Source organism: Perognathus longimembris, chromosome 17 (genome assembly GCF_023159225.1).
Source record: "Perognathus longimembris pacificus isolate PPM17 chromosome 17, ASM2315922v1, whole genome shotgun sequence".
Taxonomy (NCBI): domain Eukaryota; kingdom Metazoa; phylum Chordata; class Mammalia; order Rodentia; family Heteromyidae; genus Perognathus; species Perognathus longimembris.
The window spans coordinates 29,738,973-29,762,433 of record NC_063177.1 but is presented as its reverse complement, the minus strand read 5'-3'; the positions used below and the strand labels follow the sequence as shown (position 1 = coordinate 29,762,433).

The following is a 23,461-nucleotide window of genomic DNA, read 5'->3' as shown; positions in this document are numbered from 1 at the left end:
AAGTCAGGAAGAAGAGTCTGAGAGAAAAATTATCCCTAGGTCTGTTACTCCCTGGATTGAGAAATACTTCTTGAAATGAGGCCCAATTGGGATACGTATATACCAAAGTTCTCATTCTATTCCTCACTTCTATTTCTGGTAGAAAAGAGAACAGAGCAGGTCACCCTTCCTCTCAAGATGTATCCTAAGAATAAATGAAGCATAGAAGCAAACAGGGGTTGGATGAGAACTGTAAAGTGTACAATATGCAGAGAAGCATTACTTCCTGATCCATAAAGAGATAACCAGATGCCCCATTCTGAGGCATTGTAATCTAGCTTCCCTAAGTGTCCAGATCTTTGTCTTGAAAATCAATAGAATTCCTCATGCAAAAAGTCATGACAAAAACATTCTAACAGGCATGATGGATTAGAATAGTCCTATTCCCAAAAAGTGGAACATACTAGTAAAAGTCAGATATATATGTGTATCATAAGTGTATATGTATATGTATAATAAGTGAGTTTCAAGGAGACTGAGCACCCACTCTTTTTTTTTTTTTCTTGGCCAGTCCTGGGCCTTGAACTCAGGGCCTGAGCACTGTCCCTGGCTTCTTCCCACTCAAGGCTAGCACTCTGCCACTTGAGCCACAGCGCCGCTTCTGGCCGTTTTCTGTATATGTGGTGCTGGGGAATCGAACCTAGGGCCTCATGTATCCGAGGCAGGCACTCTTGCCACTAGGCTATATCCCCAGCCCCTGAGCACCCACTCTTAACAATGGGCCAGGAAGAGACTAGAAGTTATGCTAATCTGATCAAAACTAGTTGGAGAAGAAGAGAAATTTGATCACTTCATGATGCTTATACTAGGATCTATCCTACACTGCTCTGTCCCTGCTGAAGAGGGACACATTATTATGTGTGATTAAGGTTGGATTACTTTCTGGAACCCCAGGCCCTTTATTTTCTGAGAGGGAAAGGCTAAGCTGAAGATAAAAATGCTTTGTCCAAGAATTGGCTCCCATCATCTTTCCAAGGGTTACTGAGGAGAAGAGAGGCAGAAGGAGGTTTCAAAGCTTACCATAGCAGGCCCTTGGGTGAAGTTCCCAATTAGACAAAAGATAACCCAAGAAAAACACGTCTTGTATCTTCTGGGAGTTTTGGCATTGGAAAGGGGCAAGCAAGGACATAACAGAAAATCAGATATATGGAAATCAAAATTAGGTTTGAAATACTACTTGACTTGGCTTTTTGTTCATTTTTCTGTAAAATGATAAGCATATTTATTTCCCCAGTCATATATGTACATACACATGTGTATTATAAATTATATGTGTACATACATAGTCATGCTTGGTTTTCCAGTGGGTTTATAGTCAGTGGTCCAAGGTAATTTCATCATTGTACAAACATCACATACTACATACACATTAAGATGGCTATGATGCTATTAAGCAATATAATCTTATTGAATCACCATTGTATAAGTGACTCATCACTGACTGAAATATAATTATATAGCACATGACTACAAATATGTATATATATACATATACATATGTATATATGCATAGATATACACACATAGATACATATGCCCTTAACTATAGTTTTGAAAAAGTACACCTAAATGGCAACTTGCATAAATGACACTTTCTCATATCTTCCCAGATTTGGTAACTTGAAAGAGAACACTGACTAAAGCCATATGTCTAGTCCCTTAAGAGCACATTTATAATATACTTATGGCTTAATATTTCCACAGCTAGGATTAATAAATCATGTTTTCATTCAGGTGGCTTTCAGTGTGGTATGAACCTCTCTGTTTTGATACCAAATATTAATATGCCTTATTTTGCTTGTCCATTTTCCAGTTCATTTTTGCAGCTACAGAGAGAAATTTATTAGTCTATATTGCCGCCTTTCTGCTGTTGTGGAGCTGGATTCTCTAAATACACAACAGTCCTTGAGGGAAGCAATTTCAGACACCGAAGTTGCATCTGCCAAACAAAGACATCAGCAAGTTTTAGACTTCATTCAGGTAACAGTTTGTTTCTTCTCAAAAAGAGGCACAGTGCATTGAAAGGAAGAAGGGTAAAAACCAAGCAAGGGAAAGGGAAGCCATTTGGGCTGATCTGAAGAACACATTGTGTAAGGAGCCTGTTGATCTAGCTAAAATGTGGCTCTCGGGGAGCTATGGGTTTTGAAACAAAGGCTTAAGAAAGTATTACAGATAAATCACACTACTCCTGAGAATTACATCAGGCAAGACAGAAGGTGGCAAGTGGCCTTCTATATTGTTAAAAAAAAAAAAAGAAAAAAAGATCACTTTCAGAAATAATGAAAAAATTCTGTACCTAGTAACACACTGGTAATTCTAACAGAATAAATTTCCTAAATAGAACAATATACCAGTTAAGCCAAATCCAGTTAGACCTAAAATTCCTCATGTTATGGACTTCTTTCTGGAAGAGTTGAAACTTTCATGTGTGGCTACCAATGTGAAAATATGTATTCCCTCTTCATGTTCTTGACTGGAAATGCCTATGGTGATACCTCAGGGGTTATGGGGGTCCTGATTAATAGTCAGGAAAATCTGGATCTGGATTGCAATTGCTTGTAAATGCCTTAACAAAATCTTGGAATCAGCCAGAGGCTGGTGGCTCATGCCTATAATTCTAGTTACACAGGGAGCTGAGATTTAGGGATAAAGCCAGCCCAGGCAGAAAAGTCCATCAAACTCTAATTTCCAATTAACCACCAAAAATCTGGAAGTGGCATTATGGCTCAAGTGGTAGAGAGTTAGCCTTGAGTATAAAAGCTTAAGAACAGCACCTAGGTCCTGAGTTCAAGCCCCAGATCCAGTACAAAAAAATGAAATCATGTTATTAGTTATCAAATTCACAAAATAAATCTAATAGCAATAGCTACATTCTGAATTATTATCATGATATTCAGTCCAATTTGATGAGTACTTATTAAATAGCAGGTGTTGAACACAGTATGAAAGCAAAAAGTTTGAATTGACATAATTCCTTATCTCCAGTTAAAAACTAAGAAAGAAAAGTTTATCTATATTGCTTGTAAGATACATTATGTGCCAAAGAGAAAAATTTTAAAAAAAGGAGAAAGTTCTGTGTCAACACAAAGAAGAAAAATTTACTTTCACATGTGGATGTCAGAAAAGTTGATATTGGGGATGTTCCTTGACATCTGAACCTGGTCTACAGGATAGATTAGAAAGAGTAAAAACAGAATATGAAGCATCCAGAGAGAAAATGTAAACAGATAAGGAAAAGAGCAGAAAAACAGGATTTAGGTAAGTAGTAAGTAGCTAAGGTTGACTGGGGCAAACTGAGTATTGGATTCTGGTGAGAAATTAGGCAACATTGAAAGAGCAATGAAGTCAAACCACAAGGACTTTGTTAAAGACCATGGTAAGGATTGACCTTAATTCTGTAAGCAAAAGGGGGCAATCCATAGTTTTAGAAAAAATAAATGATAGACTCTCATAGTTCTGTTAAGGATAGATTCAGTCAGAGAGGATTTTCTTCTTGTATGCACTGTAATGGCAATACTAGTGGTTTACTGTTAGCATTTATTCTGCTTGGTCACCAAATAATTTCCGTATCTCTCCTGGTTTAAGTAGAAAATTAAATGTAAGGAAACCAGTTAAGAGACTAACAATTATACAGACAAGGGGTAACATGAAAATGTAAGATAAGGAGATGTTGTAAACCTGAGGCCTAATAAATTTCTCAAAGTTGCAAACTCACCTGAAAAATAGGGGTGATGATAATAAGCACTACATCCATCATAATGTTACTGAGTGAATTCAATGAGTAAATGCATGGAAATTACACAGTAAAGTTCCTGGCATATACAATAAATTCTATATTTCTTTATTCATTTATAACTAAAAAGTAAAAACCCTTTGAAATATGAATATTTAAGGATTGAACCTTTGGAAGTATTTAGGAAGAAAATATTGCTAAGTAGTGAGCAAACAAATCTTCATGGTTATTCTATTTTCTCATGCTGCAAATGAAGTATTTAAAATGACTTCCCAGACTAAAGAAATAACTTTTCAAGGAATTGCTTGATCTCTTGACCTGAGAATATAGTAATTAACATGTTTAAACACTTCTTCATTTGTTTCATTTTCAGTAAAAATGGAACATAGAAGGTAGGAAAGGACTAGGATATGGAGAGGTATGGAAGACTGGCTTATCTTTTGATAAAGGATAATAAGGGATAAAGGTTCCCAGTAAGAATCATGGACTGGGCTGGGGATATGGCCTAGTGGCAAGAGTGCCTGCCTCATATACATGAGGCCCTGGGTTCGATTCCCCAGCACCACATATACAGAAAATGGCCAGAAGTGGCGCTGTGGCTCAAGTGGTAGGGTGCTAGCCTTGAACAAAAAAGAAGCCAGGGACAGTGCTCAGGCCCTGAGTCCAAGCCCCAGGACTGGCCAAAAAAAAAAAAAAAAAAAAAACAGAATCATGGACTAGAAGTCAAGAAGCACTTATTTTAGATCTGAATCTTCTATTCATAAACTCTTCAACAGTGAATAATGCCTAATTCCTGGAAGGGAGTTAGCTCCTCATACGTAAAATGTATGCATTTGACTAGATAACTTCTAAAGGCCTAGTCAGCTCTAACATTTTTTAAATTTAATTTTATTGTCAAGGTGATGTACAGAGGGGTTACAGCTACATATATAAGATAGTGAGTACATTTCTTGTCAAACTTTCATTTTTTCCCACCTTCTCTCCTCCCCAATTCTGCCCCCTACCCAGTTGTACAGTTAGTTTACAACATACTGTCATGTAAGTATCACTGTTGATTGGTTTGCCTTTTACCCTTTGTCTCACCATTTTGATGTTCCCCTTCCCTAATTCAGATAAACATATATACAATACCCAGGGTACCAAAATCAAATACAATGACAACAGGAGCTAAACCACGGGGAAGAAAACTGCAAGAAAAAAAATGATTTCAAATAGTACACTAAAAATAACAACAATGAAAAACCATTTGTTTCCATATCTTGGGGTTCATTTCACTTAGCATCATTTTATATGATCATATGTACATAGTCACTGAGCTATTATGATCCTCTACTAGGACTATCCTAGATATATACTAACTACTACCAATGAGGGAAAACATAGAGTATATGGTTCTTTGGGTCTGGCTCATACTTCATGTAGTATGATTTTTTCCAAGTCTTTCCATTTCTTAATGAATGAAACCATGTCTTTCTTTCTGATAGAAGTATAGAATTCCATTGTATGTATATATACCACATTTTCTTGATCCATTCATCTACTGAAGGGTTCCATATTTTAACTATGGTAAATAATACTGCAATGAACATGGTTGTACTGGTAGCTTTAGTATGGCCTTGTTTGTGATCCTTTGGGTAAAGACCCAGAAGTGGGGTTTCTGGGTCATAAGGGAGCTTGATGTTTAGCCTTTTGAGGATCCTCCACACTGATTTCCAGAGTGGTAGAATACAGCTCTAACATTTTGTAACTAGAAATACTTCAGGAAAAAAAAAAAAAACCTTCTCTGACTATGCCTAAAGTTGTGTGTCTGTTTTATTCCACTTAAACCTCCCTGAATCCAGTAATTTTTATTCTATGAGTCAGCTGACTTTCTTCATTCTGTGGTAATCTTGAACTCCTCCCAGAGTTCCATGCTCCATTCTCACTTCCTATTACCCTTCCTCTTCACTTGTTTGCTTAACAGAGGGCTCTATTAACTTTTTCTGTCTCCTTTATGTCATAGCTTTAAATGCACTAGATAAAGACAGACAAAGCCAGTAACTCTGCACATTTTCACCTGCTCTGGTCTCCTTGAAAGCCCTTCTACAAACTCTTTCCAGGGCTGGGAGTATGGCCTAGTGGCAAGAGTGCTTGTCCCGTATGCATGAAGCCCTGGGTTCGATTCCCCAGCACCACATATACAGAAAACGGCCAGAAGGGGCGCTGTGCCTCAAGTGGCAGAGTGCTAGCCTTGAGCAAAAAGAAGCCAGGGACAGTGCTCAGGCCCTGAGTCCAAGCCCCAGGACTGGAAAAAAAAAAAAAAAAAAAAAACTCTTTCCAGTCAGACAGGTACACATAGACATGTATAAATTCCCAAAGAATTCAAAAGGTAGCTTCTTTGCAGGACAAAACCAAACTACTCCCCTGCACCCTTAGCCTTCCGTGTACCATTTTGTTCCACCCAACATTATATGGATAACTTTAACTCAACTTTATCTCTCCACTTAACTGTGGTGACCTCTTAGTTTCTCCCTCTCTGCCGCCCCTCTGTGTCTGTCTGTCTCTTTCTCTCTTTCTCTCTCTCTCTCTGAAAACCAGTTGTAGTAACCACTCGCCCACTGGCTTTCACAGCTTAGCCCACCACAGACTATAACCTGCAGAGGCAACCACCAGTCATGAGAACATTTAATTCCATATCTAAGACTGTGACAAAGTCACTGCAAAAAAAAAAACAACAACACTGTAAAGAACAAGGGACTCTATGTAGATTCAGTAAGAAAAAGAAGCTAAAGAGTGCAGTCAGGAAGAGAGGATAAGAACAGGGCAGGTTATAAAATCATAGATGAGATGGTTTTTCAAATAGTACACACAGCAGAGATGTCAAAGTAAGAGAAGGAAGAAGAGGAGAAGGAGAGAAGAAAAAAACACGTCAAAATAGGAGAGCCAAGGCTTAATATATTTTAAGCTGCTAAAGCCTAAAGGGCAATTAGGACATAATTTATATACTGTAATGCATCAAATGCTCCTAAGCTGTAATAGAAGCATAGCTCATTAAATAATCTGTCATCCCCTCAAGCACCTTGTAGCTGTGCCATGAGAAAACCAATCACTATTATATTTTAATAAAAATATTATCTTGCCTGAGCATAGAGGAAGGGACATAATTTATATGAAGAAAACTGAAAATTTTAAAGAGCAAGGTGAGAAATGGATGCAGAACTTTTAATCAGCAGACTTAGGGAATTCACAATATTTCTTTTAAAAAAATGTGTCAGCAAGTCTTTAGATGCTGAATTTGGACCTTAAAATCAGGGGGGATTATGTTGTCAGTTACTTTTACATCAACAGAAGGTAAAATGGGTGAAAAATTGTACTTCATGTAAAGCTATTGAGCTAAGTCCCATTAAAATCAACCCACAGGTCTCCTTGTACCTATGGAGTTTCTTTTCTTCAGTTAAGATCCCTAAATCTCATCATTGAGAAAAATAAAGAAGCAATTTCCAGAAAAATTTCTATAGTAGCTCTATGTTCAGAAGAGACTGAAACAGTCTTATCCAAAGGGAACTGATGTATTATTTTATAATAATTATATCCATTTCCTAAACTTCTATGGCAAATTACCATAGACTGGGTGCCTTGAAACAAAAGAAATGTATTCTCCCACAGTTAAGGAGATTAGGATTTTGAAATGCATTTATTGGCAGAGCTGCACGCTCTTGGAAGGCTCTAGGGAATCTATTCTTTGTCTCTTCTAGCTTCTTGTGGCTATTGCCGTTTCTTGACAAACTTCCATCTCTGCTACTGTCACAATGCCTCTTTCTGTTATATCTGCCAAATTTTCCTCTGTTGTTTATGTTTTGTTTGTTTTTAAGTACTGGGGATTGAACACAGGTATTCAGGCATGCAAGGCAAGTACTCTACAATTTAAGCCATGCTCCAAGCCTGTGTCAAATGCGCGCAAGTACGTGTGTGTGTGTGTGTGTGTGTGTGTGTGTGTGTGTGTGTGTGTTGCTATGAGGTCTCTTACCCTGCCCAACCTAACCTTGAACTCATGATCCTCTTGCCTTCATTTCTGGGTAGCTAGGATTACAGGTATTCACCACCATGCCAGGCCTCTGTCTCACTCAATATAGACACCTCCTCCTCTCAACATCCTTGACTTAATCATATTTCTTGCTATGTAAAGAAATATTTACTTTTCTATCATATAAGGTAATATTCATGGATTCTGGGGAGTAGGACTGTGAGATTCTCTTCAGGAATCCACATTCAACACACACAAATAATGTAAAATAAACATCGTTGTCATCATGACAACTGTAAACTTTATAACAATGCATCATTTATAAAATATAATCATTTACATCATCTTAACTCTTATAATAATGTTTGAGAGTAGAAACCTAAACAACTACATACTCATTTCATACATTCATTCACTGAACACTCATTCTTTGAATACCTAAGGCAAAAGAAAAAAATACAAGAGCATATAGTTTTTAACCTCAAAAAGCAATCCAAAAATTGTCTACAATCATGTGATAACTTTAAAATGACTTTGAGAAAAGGGTATGCTGCATAATGTAGAGACAATGAAAGCCAGCTAAGAAAAGTAACAATTCATCAGGAAAATCTGTCCAAAACTCATCTATACTTTCAAATGTGGTTTTAGCTCCTGAACTAGAAGTCTCTCCTTAAAATGGCTTAGCAATTCCTCATGGTCCTGGCTACTTCTGAACTTTCTGCCCAGTTAATCAAGGGAACAAATCTTAGAGCTCAGTCTCATGCTTTATCACCAACTCTGAACATTCTACCAAGTCTTAATAGCCTAGGAGAGAACACAAACCTCAAAATAAATGCCATTCATTGGTTCATTCTAGCTTGCCTGTCACTCTAAACACAGCAGACTGAATGTGACCATTTCAGATTCTACTCTATGTGGGGATCATCTTTTTTGCTAATATTCTTTAAAGAACATATTCAAGTACAAATTAAAAACCCAAAAGGGAAATGGAAGATAAAATATAATACTAAGCAGTATCTTATCTTTAAATTCTCTATAATCAGATGCTTTAACCTTGCATTATTCATACAATAAACAGCTTCCTAGAGGTGAAACAGCCTTAGCTTTCTCAGTGTTCTGCAAAAATAAATCATGAAGTATCTGAGCTAAAAGTTATCAGACATCAGCTAATCCAATCTCCTCATTCTATAGTTGAGTAAATGGGTATGAAAAAGTTAATATATTATCCACAGCACCCAGTGAAATCAGACACAAAGCCAACCACAAAGCTCTAGTCCTACAATACTCTGTGTAACTAACAGCCCCTCCTTAGAGACAGAATAATCAGAAAGTTCCTGATTGGTACCTATCAACATCTAGATAACATCTATCAGCAACAGAGAAATATTTGAAAATCTGAATGACTTTTATAACAATAAGCTTCAATAGAATTGTACTTTATAATGAAAATGTCACTAAAATCACTTTGATAATCCAGAAATCAAAATGGTAATAATATTAAATGTTCTAACTTAAAATGTTAGAAATCTTAAATTATTTAAGATCAGGATGTTTATAGGTGGAGCAAGATGAAGGATTAATACCGCCTCTGTTTTGACTCCATGGATGAAAAGATGCAGTTACTGAAGAAGAAGCTTTATTCTGAAAACAGAAAGAGAGGATGAGTGTCAGAAATGACTCAAGAGGTATCAAGAGAGCAGAAAAGCATGGAGAAATAAAGGCAACAGAAGGGGCTGGGAATGGTTGCCTCATATACATGAAGCCCTAGGTTGGATTCTTCAGCATCACATATATCAAAAAGGCCAGAGGGCTGGGAATATGGCCTAGTGGCAAAAGAGCTTGCCTCGTATACATGAGGCCCTGGGTTCGATTCCCCAGCACCACATATACAGAAAACAGCCAGAAGTGGCGCTGTGGCTCAAGTGGCAGAGTGCTAGCCTTGGGCAAAAAGAAAACAGAGACAGTGCTCAGGCCTGAGTCCAAGGCCCAGGACTGGCCAAAAAAAAAAAAAAAAAGGCCAGAAGTGGCACTGTGGCTCAAGTTGGCAGAGTGCTAGCCTTGACCAAAAAGAAGCCAGGAACAGTGCTCAGTCCCCAAGTTTAAGTCCCAGGACTGGCAAAAAAAAAAAAAAAATAGCAAAGGCAACAGAAAAAAACAAGTAAAAAGTTCCAAGCCCTGTTCTGATCTCCTTGGGATGAGGGTTAAGTGAGCTGAAAACAAAAACACAAGCTAATTAACCTAGATGACCCTGGCAATTCATTTGAGAATTTGGTGAGACAGTGATTACTGTGATATGGAAGCCTAGCTTTGGTAAAGAAAGACACTGTCTTGAGAGAAGACGCTATATTGAGAGTGAGCTACTCTGAGGGCTTGAAAACCAACTCATGGATGGGGGAAAACCTTGAGACACCTTGCCAGAGTGTCTGGTTAGATATGGTCATATGAGATGATGATGGGAGTATGGAAAGATCTAATATGGACCTACAATAAAGTCAAGCAAATTAATACAATACTGCCATTCCATCTCACCCTAGTCAGAATGAAATCCATCAAGAAAACAACAAATATTTGCAAAATTCAGGGGGAAATGAACCTTTATACACTCTTGGTTGCAATGTAAGATAGCATAGCCACTTGGAAATAAGTACAGAAATTCCTCAAGAAACTAAAATTAGAGCTGGGCACTGATGGCTCCCATATGTAATCCTAGCTATCAGCAGGCTGAAATCTGAAGATCCAGGTTTGAAGCCAGCAGGGGAAGACAAATCCAAGAAATTCTTATCTCCAATTAATCAACAAAAATTTGGAAATAGAGGTATGGCTCAAGTGGTAGAGTGCTGGACTTAAGTGAAAAGCTAAAGAGTGCAAGGCCTTGAGTTCAAGCCTCATTACCAGCATAGATCTGAAATAATCTAAGTGATCATACAGTAGAAGTATCTGCACTCCCATGTTGATAGCAGCATTATTCACAATAGCTAGAGTATAGAATCAGCGTAAATGGATCAAACAACAAATGGTAGGTTTAGAATAAAATATTATTCATCCATAAAGAATGATGAAATTATGTCATTTATAAGAGACTGTATGGAACTGGAGATCATCATGTTAGGCAAAAAAAAAAACACCAGACTAAAACAAATATCCTATGTTCTCTCTCATGTAGAATCTAGACGTTGGGGGTGGAAAGTGCATAAGAACCAGTGGGAAGAGGAAGATGAAAAAGAGAGGGTCAAAGGATGGTGAATATGATTGAAGTCCTTTATAAATACACATGTATGAAAATAGAAGAACACATGTAGAAAATAAATAAACCCATTAAAATTGTTTCAAAAGGAGAGGAGGGAAATAAGAGTAATAGATGGATTTGATTAAAGTACATTAAATATGTGTAAATATCAGTGAAATTCCTTTGATGCAATGACTACACACTAATAAATAAATATAAGGAAAGAAAAAATAAGCGATTAAAACTGTCCTATTCTTTAGGAGCACTTATAGTATTAAAGCAGTAAGTTTAATAAAGTTACTTCTTTTCTCTTAATGTAGATACAAGCATTCTGAAATTCAGACTTTACTATATCACTTCCCCACACTATTAGAATGAAAAGTATTTCACTAAATGCTGGGAGTTAACATTTGGTCCATGTGAGCAATGACCCCTGCAAGATCACAAAACACATTGAAATTCATTGTTTCACTCAATTATCATAGCAAACTTAAGAGGTATTTTTTTCTAAGGCTCAAAAGTCCAGTGGCTTGCTAAAAGTTATTACAGAACTAAAGAAAACTGGAATTTCCACTATTTCCACCAAATGACTATGACTTAGTTTCTTAGGAGAAAATATGCAAAACCCAAGAAATTACAAGCAAAGGTATTTTCTGGCTTTGAACACCTATTTTGAAAGTATCGACTTTCACTTAAAACTAATACTGTAGGAAATGGATCATCTTGTGAGTCTCAGGAAAATATGCTTTTTTTTTATTTCCCCAGTACTAGAATTTGAACTTACAGCCTTGAACTCACTAGCTATGTGGTCCACTATTTGTCATATTCCCACCCTTTTTTTTTGCTTGAGTTAATTTAAGACAAGCCTTGCACTTTTGCACAGGCTAACCTCTAGTTGAAATCCTCCTACCTATGCATCTAATATAGCTGAAATTATATGTGTATGCCACCATGCTAAGCTTACTGATTGAGATTTGGGGTCTTGTTTCTTTTTGTGCAAGCTGGCCTTGAACCATGAACATCTTGATCTTTACCCACAAAGTAGCTGGGATTACATGCATGAAACACTGTGCCTGGCATAAATTTATTCATTTTAATAGCTATGTGATAATCTACTTTTATCATTTTATTCTAAAGCAAATAGATGAAGTCTGGCGTGAAATGAGATGGATTATGGATGCTCTGCAATATGCAAGATACAAACAATCAATTTCTGGCTTGCCCATCACTAAGCTGATAAACCTCTCAGATGAGCAGCACCTAAAAAAGATCAGCTCTACATCGTCACATATAGACTGTCTTCCATCACCATCTCCATCCCCAGAAATGCACAGACGAAAGGCAGTGAGTGGTGAGTAGCAGGGACTGTTGGAGGTGTGAACCACCAGGAGGTGGGAGGGTGCAAGGGAGGTGACTATGACCTAAGAATTTCATACACATATATGAAAATCAAAATTGAAATTAAAAATTGTTTAAATTGGAGGTAAAGATAAGGGAGAGTAATAGGATGTGATTTTGATCAAAGTGCATTACATGCATATATGCACATTTGTACATATGCAAATAACTCACTGAAGTGCCTTTGTATAATTAATATATGCCAATTTTTTAAGGGGAGGAGGAGGAAGACAAACCTAAAAAAAAAACTAAAGTTCTTCTATTCAGTCACTAGACACTTGGTCCTCCCTCTACTGATGAGGTTATTTGTCTAATGAATGGTAGGAATCTAGAAATACAGAAGAGACACAACCAGAACAGTGGAGGTGTAGGACCCTAGGGTAATAACGAGATCAGCTCCACTTAAAGAAAAGGAAATCTCAGTTCAGTTTTAGCCCATAAAGGACATGGAACAAGGAAAAAGATTCAGAAGTGCAGAATGGGGACTTCTGCACTGCCACAAGAGGCCAGGTCAGCCCTCACCTGGGCAGAAGGTCACCAAACTAGCAAGAACAGGCTCAATGTCAAACAGAGGAGCTGACAAGAAAGAGGCAGGAAGCACGTCTCATCTGAGGTATGAGGTGAAGCCAAATCTCCTATCTACATGGCACCAATATGCTAGGATGGAAAATGTATGAGAGATAGCTTGGATAAACTGGAACCCTGAACCTGAGACCAAATATGTTACTTAGCCTTATCGTAAATTTGATTAAAATACCTAGCAAGTTACCTGTCTCCTCCTGTGGGACTTAAGTGTGAGTTTACATGGAAAATATTATTACCAAAAATCCTACTAGGCCAACACAATTATCTACAAAGTACCTTTGTACTTGTAAGCAAGGAAAAAGCATACTAAGCTTAAGTAATACTGGAGCATTTTGAGATGAGCATCATTTTTCTAGTTGATTAAAGATGCTATCATTTGCCAAGCACTAGTGGTTCACACAGTTAATCCAAGCTACTCAGGGGGCTAAGATCTGAAGATTCAGGTTCAAAGATAGTGCAGTCAGGAAAATCTGTGAGACTCTTATCTCCAATAAACTACCAAAAAGCTGAAAGTTGAGCTGTGGCTCAAATGGTAGAGTACCTGCCTTGAGCAAAAAGGCTAAAGGACAACACTTGGTCCCAAGTTCAAGCCTAAGTACAAGCACAAAAATAAAAATATATTTTACTTAAAAATAGCCATTTAAAGCATTTTTCTTGATTCTACAGCTCAAATTTCTACAGCTCAATTTTCATAATTTAATAAGCAGTCCCAATATGTAGGCTTGTCCCATAGGGGGCAGTATGGTGTAGCAGAAAGAGTTTAAGCTTAAAAATCAAAGATCTGGATTCAAATCTTGGCTGTCTTACTAACTATATGTGCTTAGAACACTACATCTACCTTACTTTCCAAGAATGTAAATTGGTAATAAGTCATGTCTGCATATTAATGAGTCATTTGTGAATAAGGCAACCTATATCAGAGATGCATCTATATAATAGACAATATATTATTCATATATTTAATTTTGTTATTACTAAAAACTTTAAGAGAGTTATGAACCTTTTCTATAAGTAAGTTTGTATGTGCTCCAATATTTCAAAGTTTTGCCTAAAAATCAAGTTAGCAAGTGAAAAAATTTTGGAGGCAGCTTACCAAAGAAATACAACTAATTCAACAAAGTAATTATTTAAACAGTTTCTAGAGTGCATTTTCACAAATCTCCACTGATATTGTAACAAATATCATCTCTTCCAGAAATTAGTCTAATGAGAAAGACCAATACATTAACAATAACAACAACGATCTGGTAATTGGATGTGAGTGACAAAAGTCTACAGAAGGTCAAAGTAAACTTCTTGGAGACAGTGGCAGAATCTGTTACCAAGGACAAGAAGGAACTTAGTGGAAAAAGAGAAAAAGGGGAGCATTAAAGTCAGAGATAACAGATTACAACTATGTTGTAATTCAGAAAATATACACAGTTTGGCTAATACTTGGGATCCAAAGACATTGTTCATTATTTTCTCTTTTTAAAAATATTAATTAGTGGAGCTGTGACCCAAGTGGTAGAATGTTAGCCTCCAGCACAAAAAGCAGCATTAGCACCCAAGCCCCAAGTTCAAGCCCCAGGACTGGCACAAATATATACATATGTATATGTATGCATATGTCTGTATATATGTATGTATATGTATATGTATGCACATATATTTATTGATTATCCATAATATGTCAAGCCCTTTTTAAGATGACAAAGATATAATGATAAAACATATCTCTTCCTATAAAGCTGTCTAGAAATAATGACAATAAAAATAGAAACAATAAAAGATAACAACAGAGAGTGAAAAGCCCAATGTATAATATGAAAGAGTACTTAATGTGAGAGTAGGCAGGGAGATGTGGAGTTCACTAGGATGACTTGCAGAAACTTATCTGAGAAGGTGGTATTTGAACCAATCACAGAAGGCAGCAAGACAAAAATCTACACTTACAGAATTCCAGGTTTAAAAAACATCCAGCAAAAGGCCCTAAGGTAAATTAAGGATGGAAAGAAGGCCAAAGTGCTTGGAGCATCATGAATAAAGGAGTAAATGGTGAGAGATACCGTAAAGGGGAAGAGGAAGGATTCTTCCGTTCCCTTTGTGAAGTTTGGTTTTGGTTTTTTTCTACTTGTGACAGAGGGCCACTAGAAATTGTAAGGATTGATAAGATCTGAATTATCCTTTAAGATCAAATCTCATTGCTGTATGAAGAGATCATAGAGGGAAAATAGTAGAAGCAAGGAAAACAATAACTGTTAACAAAGGAAATCCAAGTGTTTAGTAAGAGTATCTCAGGGAATCCTGATGTTATTTGCAAAAAATGGAAGGTTTACAAATAGGCTTGGGTAGCTAGACATGTTAAATTTGAATTCATTTCACAATATTCCCATAAAAAGAAAACAAGAATAAAGTCTGGAGCCCAGGAAGGATAATTGGGCTATGTTGGCATGTTGGCATTCAAATAGTGTTTGAAATGAAGAAAATGCTTGAGTTTCCCTGGAGAGAATAGGTAAAACAGGAAGAGTGAACTATGCAGGGAGCTCTGTAGAACAAAAAAGCAAAATTGGACCAATAATAAATAGCCAAAAAGAAAGAAGATAAAATAAGAGAATAGTGTCACAGAAATTAAAGTGTGTCAAATAATAGAGGTTAAATAAAACTGTAAATCTTCTGATATTTTGTTCTTTTCAACAAGGAAGTCATCAGTAATCTCGGGAGCAGTTTGTCGAGGGAAAAAGAAGCATAACAGACATTACTTGAAAGAAAAGAGGGGGGGAAACCAGTAGCTAGAGAACTATAGGACTGGAATGCATTTGTTTTAATGCAGGAAATACATGACTTCTGACCTTTACAGTTCATATAATTCCATAAACAACTCTTTCATTCTACTTCTTCCTTCACAGATCATCTTCCTCCTCTGTTCACAGGCTTTCCCCAGGGTTTAATCTCTTGGCCACTGTGTCCTAAGTAGGCTCTTTATGTATGTATGAAGGTGGCCTTCTCTGCGACATAGAACTTTCTCACTGGCCTGAGGAGGAATCACATACACTCCCTGCTGGGAGGATCTGGCCAATTACATTCAAATTTCAATTACATTCAAACTTAAAGTGAGAGTGATAATCTATCTCATCAATCTTTTTCTTAAAATATGGTTATCTCTTGGGTTTCTCTCTCTGAAACCATGACTCCATGAACTGTGAAACACTCAAGATTAAGGAAGGAAGCAAATGACAAATGAAACCCAATGGCAGAGAAGCATTGTGGAGAAGTGGGAGAAAATTTAGTGTCCTATTCCTTGATAAAAGCAAAATCATGTCAGAGCAAGGATATCTACCCCTAAATACCCCGTCCTCTCCACAAGTGTGACCATTTTGAATTGTACAGTAACCACTTATAAAGGGACAGAAAATCCAATTTAAGGATTATTCCACTGGATTACTCACAGGACAAAGTTTGCAGTACTTTTTTTTTTTTTTTTTTGCCAGTCCTGGGGCTTGAACTCAGGGCCTGAGCACTGTCCCTAGCTTCCTTTTACTCAGGCAAGTACTCTCCCACTAAGCCATATTCCCATCCCCTATAATTCATTCTTTATAAATTCTAATAGCTTGAAGAACTGGAAGTAAAGGCTGGGAATGTGGGAATGTGGTAGAGTCCTTGCCTAGCATACATGAAACCTAGGGTTCGATTCCTCAGCACCACATAAGCAGAAAAAGCCAGAAGTAGTGCTGTGGCTCAAGTGGTAGCGTGCTAGCCTTGCGCAAAAAGAAGCAGGAACAGTGTTAAGTCCTGAGATACAGCCCCAGGACTGGCAAAAAAAAAAAAAAAAGAACAGAGGGCTGGGAATATGGCCTAGTGGCAAGAATGTTTGCCTCATATGCAGGAAGCCCTGGGTTTGATTCCTCAGCACCACATATATAGAAAATGGCCAGAAGTGGTGCTGTGGCTCAAGTGACAGAATGCTAGCCTTGAGCTAAAAAAAAAGAAACCAGGGACAGTGCTCTGGCCTTGAGTTCAAAGCCCAGGACTGACCCAAAAAAAAAAAAAACTGGAAATATAGACACAAACCTAGTGCCTGCCCAAGAATGTTTTAAGGTTGTTAAGTATGTTGGATTTATTTGAGCAAATCTGTTGTGATGCAGGGCAGAGTAGAGTTCTTTAACTTTCCATTTCTGGGTGGTTTTCAAAGCAAAAACTACAACTCCTCTGAGTCAATTAAAATTAAGCATCTCCCAAAAACCCAAGAGGGAAAGCTGGCACTTAGTACAGGTAACTCAAGACAGGGGGTGGAATGATTTGGTCCACTGCATGGGTATACTCTCTCCCACCCTTTTCTGTGGGTATAGTGGTCACAGGTGGCAGCATCTTCTTTCCAATGCTGATGTTTCACTCCTAGTGACACATGTGTGGGGCAATAGAGGGCAGAGGGTGTTGTTTCTTCAGAGGTACTTGAGGATTATCCTAGATCTTCCAAATGTAAATCTTCCTGGTAACCTTTTCCCAGATGATGTTAAGAACACTATGACATAAACCAAAACAGTTCAAAAAGAGTTCATAGGAATCTGGACATATTATTTCTCTAGGGAAATTAGAAGGTGAACAAACTTCTGAGGTCCTACCCAAGATTTAATCAGAATCAGTTTAAAAAAAACTATAAATTAAATTCCACTCAGTTTAAAAAGCTTTAATGAAACACAGATAAATAGACAAATAGGTACATACATACATATATACACATGTGTAAATATATGATAGTAATACATTAGAAATATTAATATAGAACATAGATTTATAGCAACATAATGTATTATTCTTTTCTGTATGCCCTGCCATACACTTACCATCAAGAAAAAAAGCAATAGCTTTAAATCAATTACCCTTTCCTGAAATGTCATCTCCACCTAATGTCTTCAAAATCAACATCAACTCTTCTCTACTCTTGTTGGTTTCATTCATAGTTGCAACGCCCATTACAATGGCCAGAAGGTCAGGCACTAAGCCAGCACTAATACTACAGTCAGAACTTTCATCAAGCAGCTCCCATGTCGACCGAAGAAGAAATTCAAGGTTCTACCATTGCTGGCCTGCCTAGTAAGCCCTCAAAGGGAAATTGAGGAGCACAACCAGGTTTACTAAAATAGTTACTGGGCAAGGCACCAACCATGGTTAATGGAGCATATGACCTGGATCTGTGGATGGAAGTTGCATTCTTCCTTCTGTTCCAGGAAGGGAGGGAGAAGAGTGGCCTAAGTCCTTGGAAACTCTACTCAGTGCCCAGGCTAGCATTACCTGGAGATTTTCCCAGTCTGAGAAGAGAATACCACTCCAAGCAATAGGTTCCACTAGGTCTCATAATAAATAATGCAACCACAATGCAAGAAAATACCTAAGATCCCAGTAGGGCAGTGTTTCATGAACCAACAAGATAATATGTATATATAAATTCGTATTTATTCACTAAATCTATGCAGTCCTAAGTAGGTCTTCTCTTGATTTATCTCCTGTTTCTCACACTTGGGAGAGCTACAGTAAATTGTATCCCTTACTAATTTACTATTAAATACAGTTATAAAACACAGCATTGAGAGCTGGAGTTATGGCACATGTAGAAGAGCACCTATCAAGCATGCTCTTAAGTTCAAACCCCAGTATGGTTAAAAATAAAAGAATATTTCATACAAGGCACCAGTAGCTCAGATTTGGAGGATCATGGTTTGATGTCATTATAGGCACAAAGTCCAAGAAGCTCAATCTCCAAATAACCAGTAAAAAGCAATCTTCAAGTATGACTTAAGTGTTACCATGCCAGTTGAGCAAGCACAAGATTCTGAGTCCAAATTCCAGTACCAACAAAAAAGAGGAAAGGAAATACAGCATGGGATTAGATAATCAAAATAACACCATTCAGAATGTGTTATTTTCTTTTATTATTATTAAAAGCATTCTTATGAGTTAAATGCATGACTATAGAAGAAATTTAATCTCCAATAGCACAAAAACGCATACTCAAAGCAAACAATGCATGAGATATATATGATTACAATTTATATTTTAGTAAGCTTCCTATGTTTCTAGCTATATTCTATTAAGAGTAGAAAGGACCTCAACAATATTAACACCTTCTATATATAAGGTATTTAAGTATCTTTTTTTATACTTATTTATTGTCAAAGTGATGTACAGAGAGGTTACAGTTTCATACGTTAGGCCTTGGGTACATTTCTTGTACTATTTGTTAATCTCACAGTACTGTGGAAGTTAGGCAATATAATTATATATGTGCTACATGAAAAGGTTCAGAAAAGCTAAGTGATTAGCTCAGAATCACACATAAAATAATGAGCAAGACAGGACTTCTACCCAAGTTTGTATAATTTTTAAGACAATTGTTCTTTTCAAAACTAAATTGGTGGTTATTTTAAGGAATTTTATGGTAGATTAAGTAAATTCAATTCTTTTGTGGTACTTACAGTATTATTTTTTAAAGACAATCAAATCTCACTACTCTTTATGCTCTCAGATTTCAATATCTGATTCAGTTTCATTTTAACTCCATGTGCTCTTTCACATAAGAGGCTAACACAAGGATGATCAGACACAGACTAATGGGCAGGTCTTCATGGTCATGTTCAGATGTTCATGTTTTCATGCTCATATGTTCATGTTCAGATCAGATAGGGGAAATACAGAAGATTCTACGCATACTTTTCCTTTGTCCCTTAGTCCATTCGTTCACTGATTAAATTATACATTTCCTAAGCAGAGATAAATAAGACACAGCACATACTCTGTAGATTTATAGTCCAATAAAAAAATCAAACATGAATATGGATAATTTATAATAAAAAACAGTAACACAGATATAAATAAAATGCTACAAGAGCCAAGTTAACTGAAAACTAACTCCATCTGAAGAAATCAGTAAAGCCCTAGTTAAAAGGCTGATTCTTAGACTATAACATTCTACTGAAATATTAGAATGTCACAGCTTTGAAGCTGACATTCTAAACTTGACATACTCCTTGATCTTCTCCAAACAATAAGTGTTCTCTTTGTATATTGAAAGATAAAAGTAGAAATTGCTATGCAAAGTGCTCGAACTGACTAGGAAGCAGAAAAAGAAAAAAAATGTCACTAATTTCTCAGTTGTAGTTTCTAGGTATAGTCAATTTTACCAACAGTCTTAGGTAGGTTGAATGGTGTCCTCAAAAAAGGATACGACTATGTGCTACCCCATGTAACTTATCAGTGTAATCTCATTCAGAAATAGGGTCTTTGCAGATAGAATTAATCATCCTGAGATGAAGCCATCCAGATCCAGGATTATCTGAGCAGACCTTAGGGTCTAATTATGTGTGAGTGAATTACATGAATCAGATATCAGATTCTTGCCACTGGAAGCTTTGAGAGCCCATAGAAATGCTAAAGTGGATAACAGTATAGTAAGTCTTTAGGATGAAATAAATCTGTATTAGGGTGCTCTTCTGCCACTTATTAGCTGTATAAATTTCAAAATCTTATTTTTGTGTGCATGTGTCAGTACTAAGGATTGAACTCGGAGAGAATTTTTGCTCAAACATAACACTCTATCATTTGAACCATAGATCTACTTCCAGCTTTTTTGGTGGTTAGAGGTAAGAGTCTCTCATAGACTTTGCTGCCCCAGCTGGTTTCAAACTGTGATCCTTAGATTTCAGCTTTTTGAGTAATTAGAATTACAGGCATGAGCCACCAGCACCTGGCCAAAATTTAAATAAATTTTGAAGTTCTAGTGTTCTCACATGCAAAATAAGAACTATAAACATTAAATAAGACACTTAGAGCACTGGACATTACAGCTGGCACACAGTAAGTACTCCATAAATATCAACTGTTGTTACTATTATGTATGATGGATATAATCAAGTAGATACAGCTTGCTTAACAGAGATCACTGACCATAGTAATGATGAAGAAAGTTCAACTCAAGTGAATTATGAATTCTTTGTATGCATCTTATTTCAAGCCCAATTTCTTTTGTTGTTTTTGTTGTTGTTGTTGCTGTTGTTGCCAGTCCTGGGGCTTGAACTCAGGGCCTAGGCACTGTCCCTGAGCTTCTTTTGTTCAAGGCTAGCACTATCCCACTTGAGCCACAGCATCATTTCCAGCCTTTTCTGTTTATGTGGTAACTGAGAAATGGAACCCAGAGCTTCATGCATGCTAGGCAAGTACTCTATCACTAAGCCACATTCCCAGCCTCAAGCCCGATTTCTAATCTTCAGTTAATCTTCCTTCTTTATCATTCCAAATACATGCATCCTGTCACCACCAGAAACAACCAATAAATTATGAGATCCTAATAGTTGCAGTGCATGATTTTCTCTTTAGAGATGGGAAAATATATAGCCTGAAAAAAATTTTAAGGCGTATCAGAGCTGCCAGTCACCAGTGACTCATGCCCACAATGCCCACTCTGGGCAGAACAGCTCATAAGACTCTTATCTCTTGGCTCATTATAGAGAAAAGCAAACTAAATAGCAATTGAACTCAAGATAGCTATTTTAGTTTCATCAATAAAAGCATGTTTTATATATAAAAAAAAAGACTCTTATCTCCAATTAACCACTAAAAAGTCAGAAGTGCAGCTATGGCTCAAGAGGAAGAGCACTATCCTTGAGGGGGAAAAAAGAAATCCAGAGACAGCACCCAAGCTGAAGGACCAGCATTTAAAAAATAAATAAATAATATGAGAGCCTGAAGTTTGGTTCAGTGTTTCAGTGTTCGCATACACAAGGGAGGAGGAAGAGATGTGAGCATGCAAGGAGGCTAAGGAGAAAAACCAGTCATTCAGCCTAAGTTTTTATTCATTTTTCTCCTTTTAACCCATTGTTTGTGTTGTCATCCTTAGCCATGTCCTCCTTTCTGGAACATACCCTTCCATCTTTCTAAAAAACAACAGTAGCACTGGCTTAGAACCATGATTTAAGTGTCTTGTTCTATTTATTAACCTCACCACTTGAATCTTCTATCATCCTTTCTCTGAGGTTCTTTCTCTTCCACTTCCACAACATCTTTCTTCAACCTTGCTTCCTTACTGGCTTCCATTTCCCCTCCTAAATGTTTTGGCAATCTCCTCAAGTTCAACCCATCCTGAATTAAATTTTTCTTTTTTATTTATTTATTTATTTATTTATTTATTTATTTATTTATTTATTTATTTATTTTTTGGCCAGTCCTGGGGCTTGGACTCTGGGCCTGAGCACTGTCCCTGGCTTCTTTTTGCTCAAGGCTAGCACTCTGCCACTTGAGTCACAGCACCACTTCTGGCCATTTTCTGTATATGTGGTGCTGGGGAATCGAACCCAGGGCCTCATGTATATGAGGCAGGCACTCTTTGCCACTAGGCCATATCCCCAGCCCCTGAATTAAATTCTTCATCCATTTTACTCCCCAGTCTACCTTACTACTATGTCTGTCTTCCTAGAAACCATGATTTGAAACCTAGTAACTTTGAGACCTATGAACTTTCTTTCCCCGGTTTTCTGAAACACTTCTAAAACTTTCACAAAGATGATTGCCTCTTATTGCTATGGTCTCAGCGATACTCCTCCTTTCTGCAGAAATGTTGCTCTGGCCTCCTTATTGAAATAATTTTCTGCTCAAATTACTCACTAGCTTAGACTTATTTTCATTTTGTTCATAGAACTTTATATGTCTTATGTATTTTCTAACTTATTGTCTAATCCACTGTCTATGGGATGTTTGAAGACAGGGGCTCTGACTGTTTATTACATGCTCAGGAAACCCTGACTGTATATTACATGCTCAGGAAACATTGGAATAAATAACTTTCCTAGACTTCTACTTTCTACCACACAACCACAGCTCTCGCTCACTTTACAGCCCAAACAAGAAAAGGACTGAGTGAGGAAGCATGCAGCATAGACAACTTCCTAGCTGGTTTCCCTGTTATTTCTTGTATATCAAATAGATCTTAAATCCTACCTGCTAGGCAACTATCCTAAATTGCAGTTGTTGTCAAGTCTCCAAAATTCATTAATAATTATACTACAAAATGTGGTACAAGTTTCTTATCTAGGCATTGAATATTCTCTTACGGTTCTGCCCTGTCCCTCTTAAAATTAAATTCCCCCTTTTAACAGTTTTCTTTGAAATAATTATGAACATGAAAGATTGCAAAGAAATTTACAGGCAGTCTCTTGCACCCCTTCCTTAGTCCCTCCCCTATTTTACACAACTCTTATACATAAAAAAATCAAAAAATTGTATAGGAATGATTCATCTGTTATGCTCATTGTATGTGTACACACACACACATTCATATGCATGGACTCATGTGTGTAGCTTTTTTTTTCGGTTATGGGGCTTGAACTCAGGGCCTGGGTGCTGTTCCTGAGCAGTTTTGCTCAAATCTAGTGCTCTACCACTTTGACCCACAGCTCCACTTCCAGTTTTTTGAGTGGAGATAAGAGTCGCATGAGTGACTTTGGCCAGG

General features: G+C 37.1%; 1 protein-coding gene across 1 annotated transcript in view; it reads left to right on the top strand.

Annotated features, from left to right (window-relative positions):
* Ankfn1 (ankyrin repeat and fibronectin type III domain containing 1) overlaps positions 1-23,461 on the top strand; it is a 241,402-nt gene that overhangs the window by 208,944 nt on the left and 8,997 nt on the right. The window contains exons 17-18 of the mRNA XM_048366617.1: positions 1,853-2,019; positions 12,139-12,352. Coding sequence (XP_048222574.1) covers positions 1,853-2,019; positions 12,139-12,352 — 381 coding nt within the window. The remainder of the gene's footprint in view (positions 1-1,852; positions 2,020-12,138; positions 12,353-23,461) is intronic.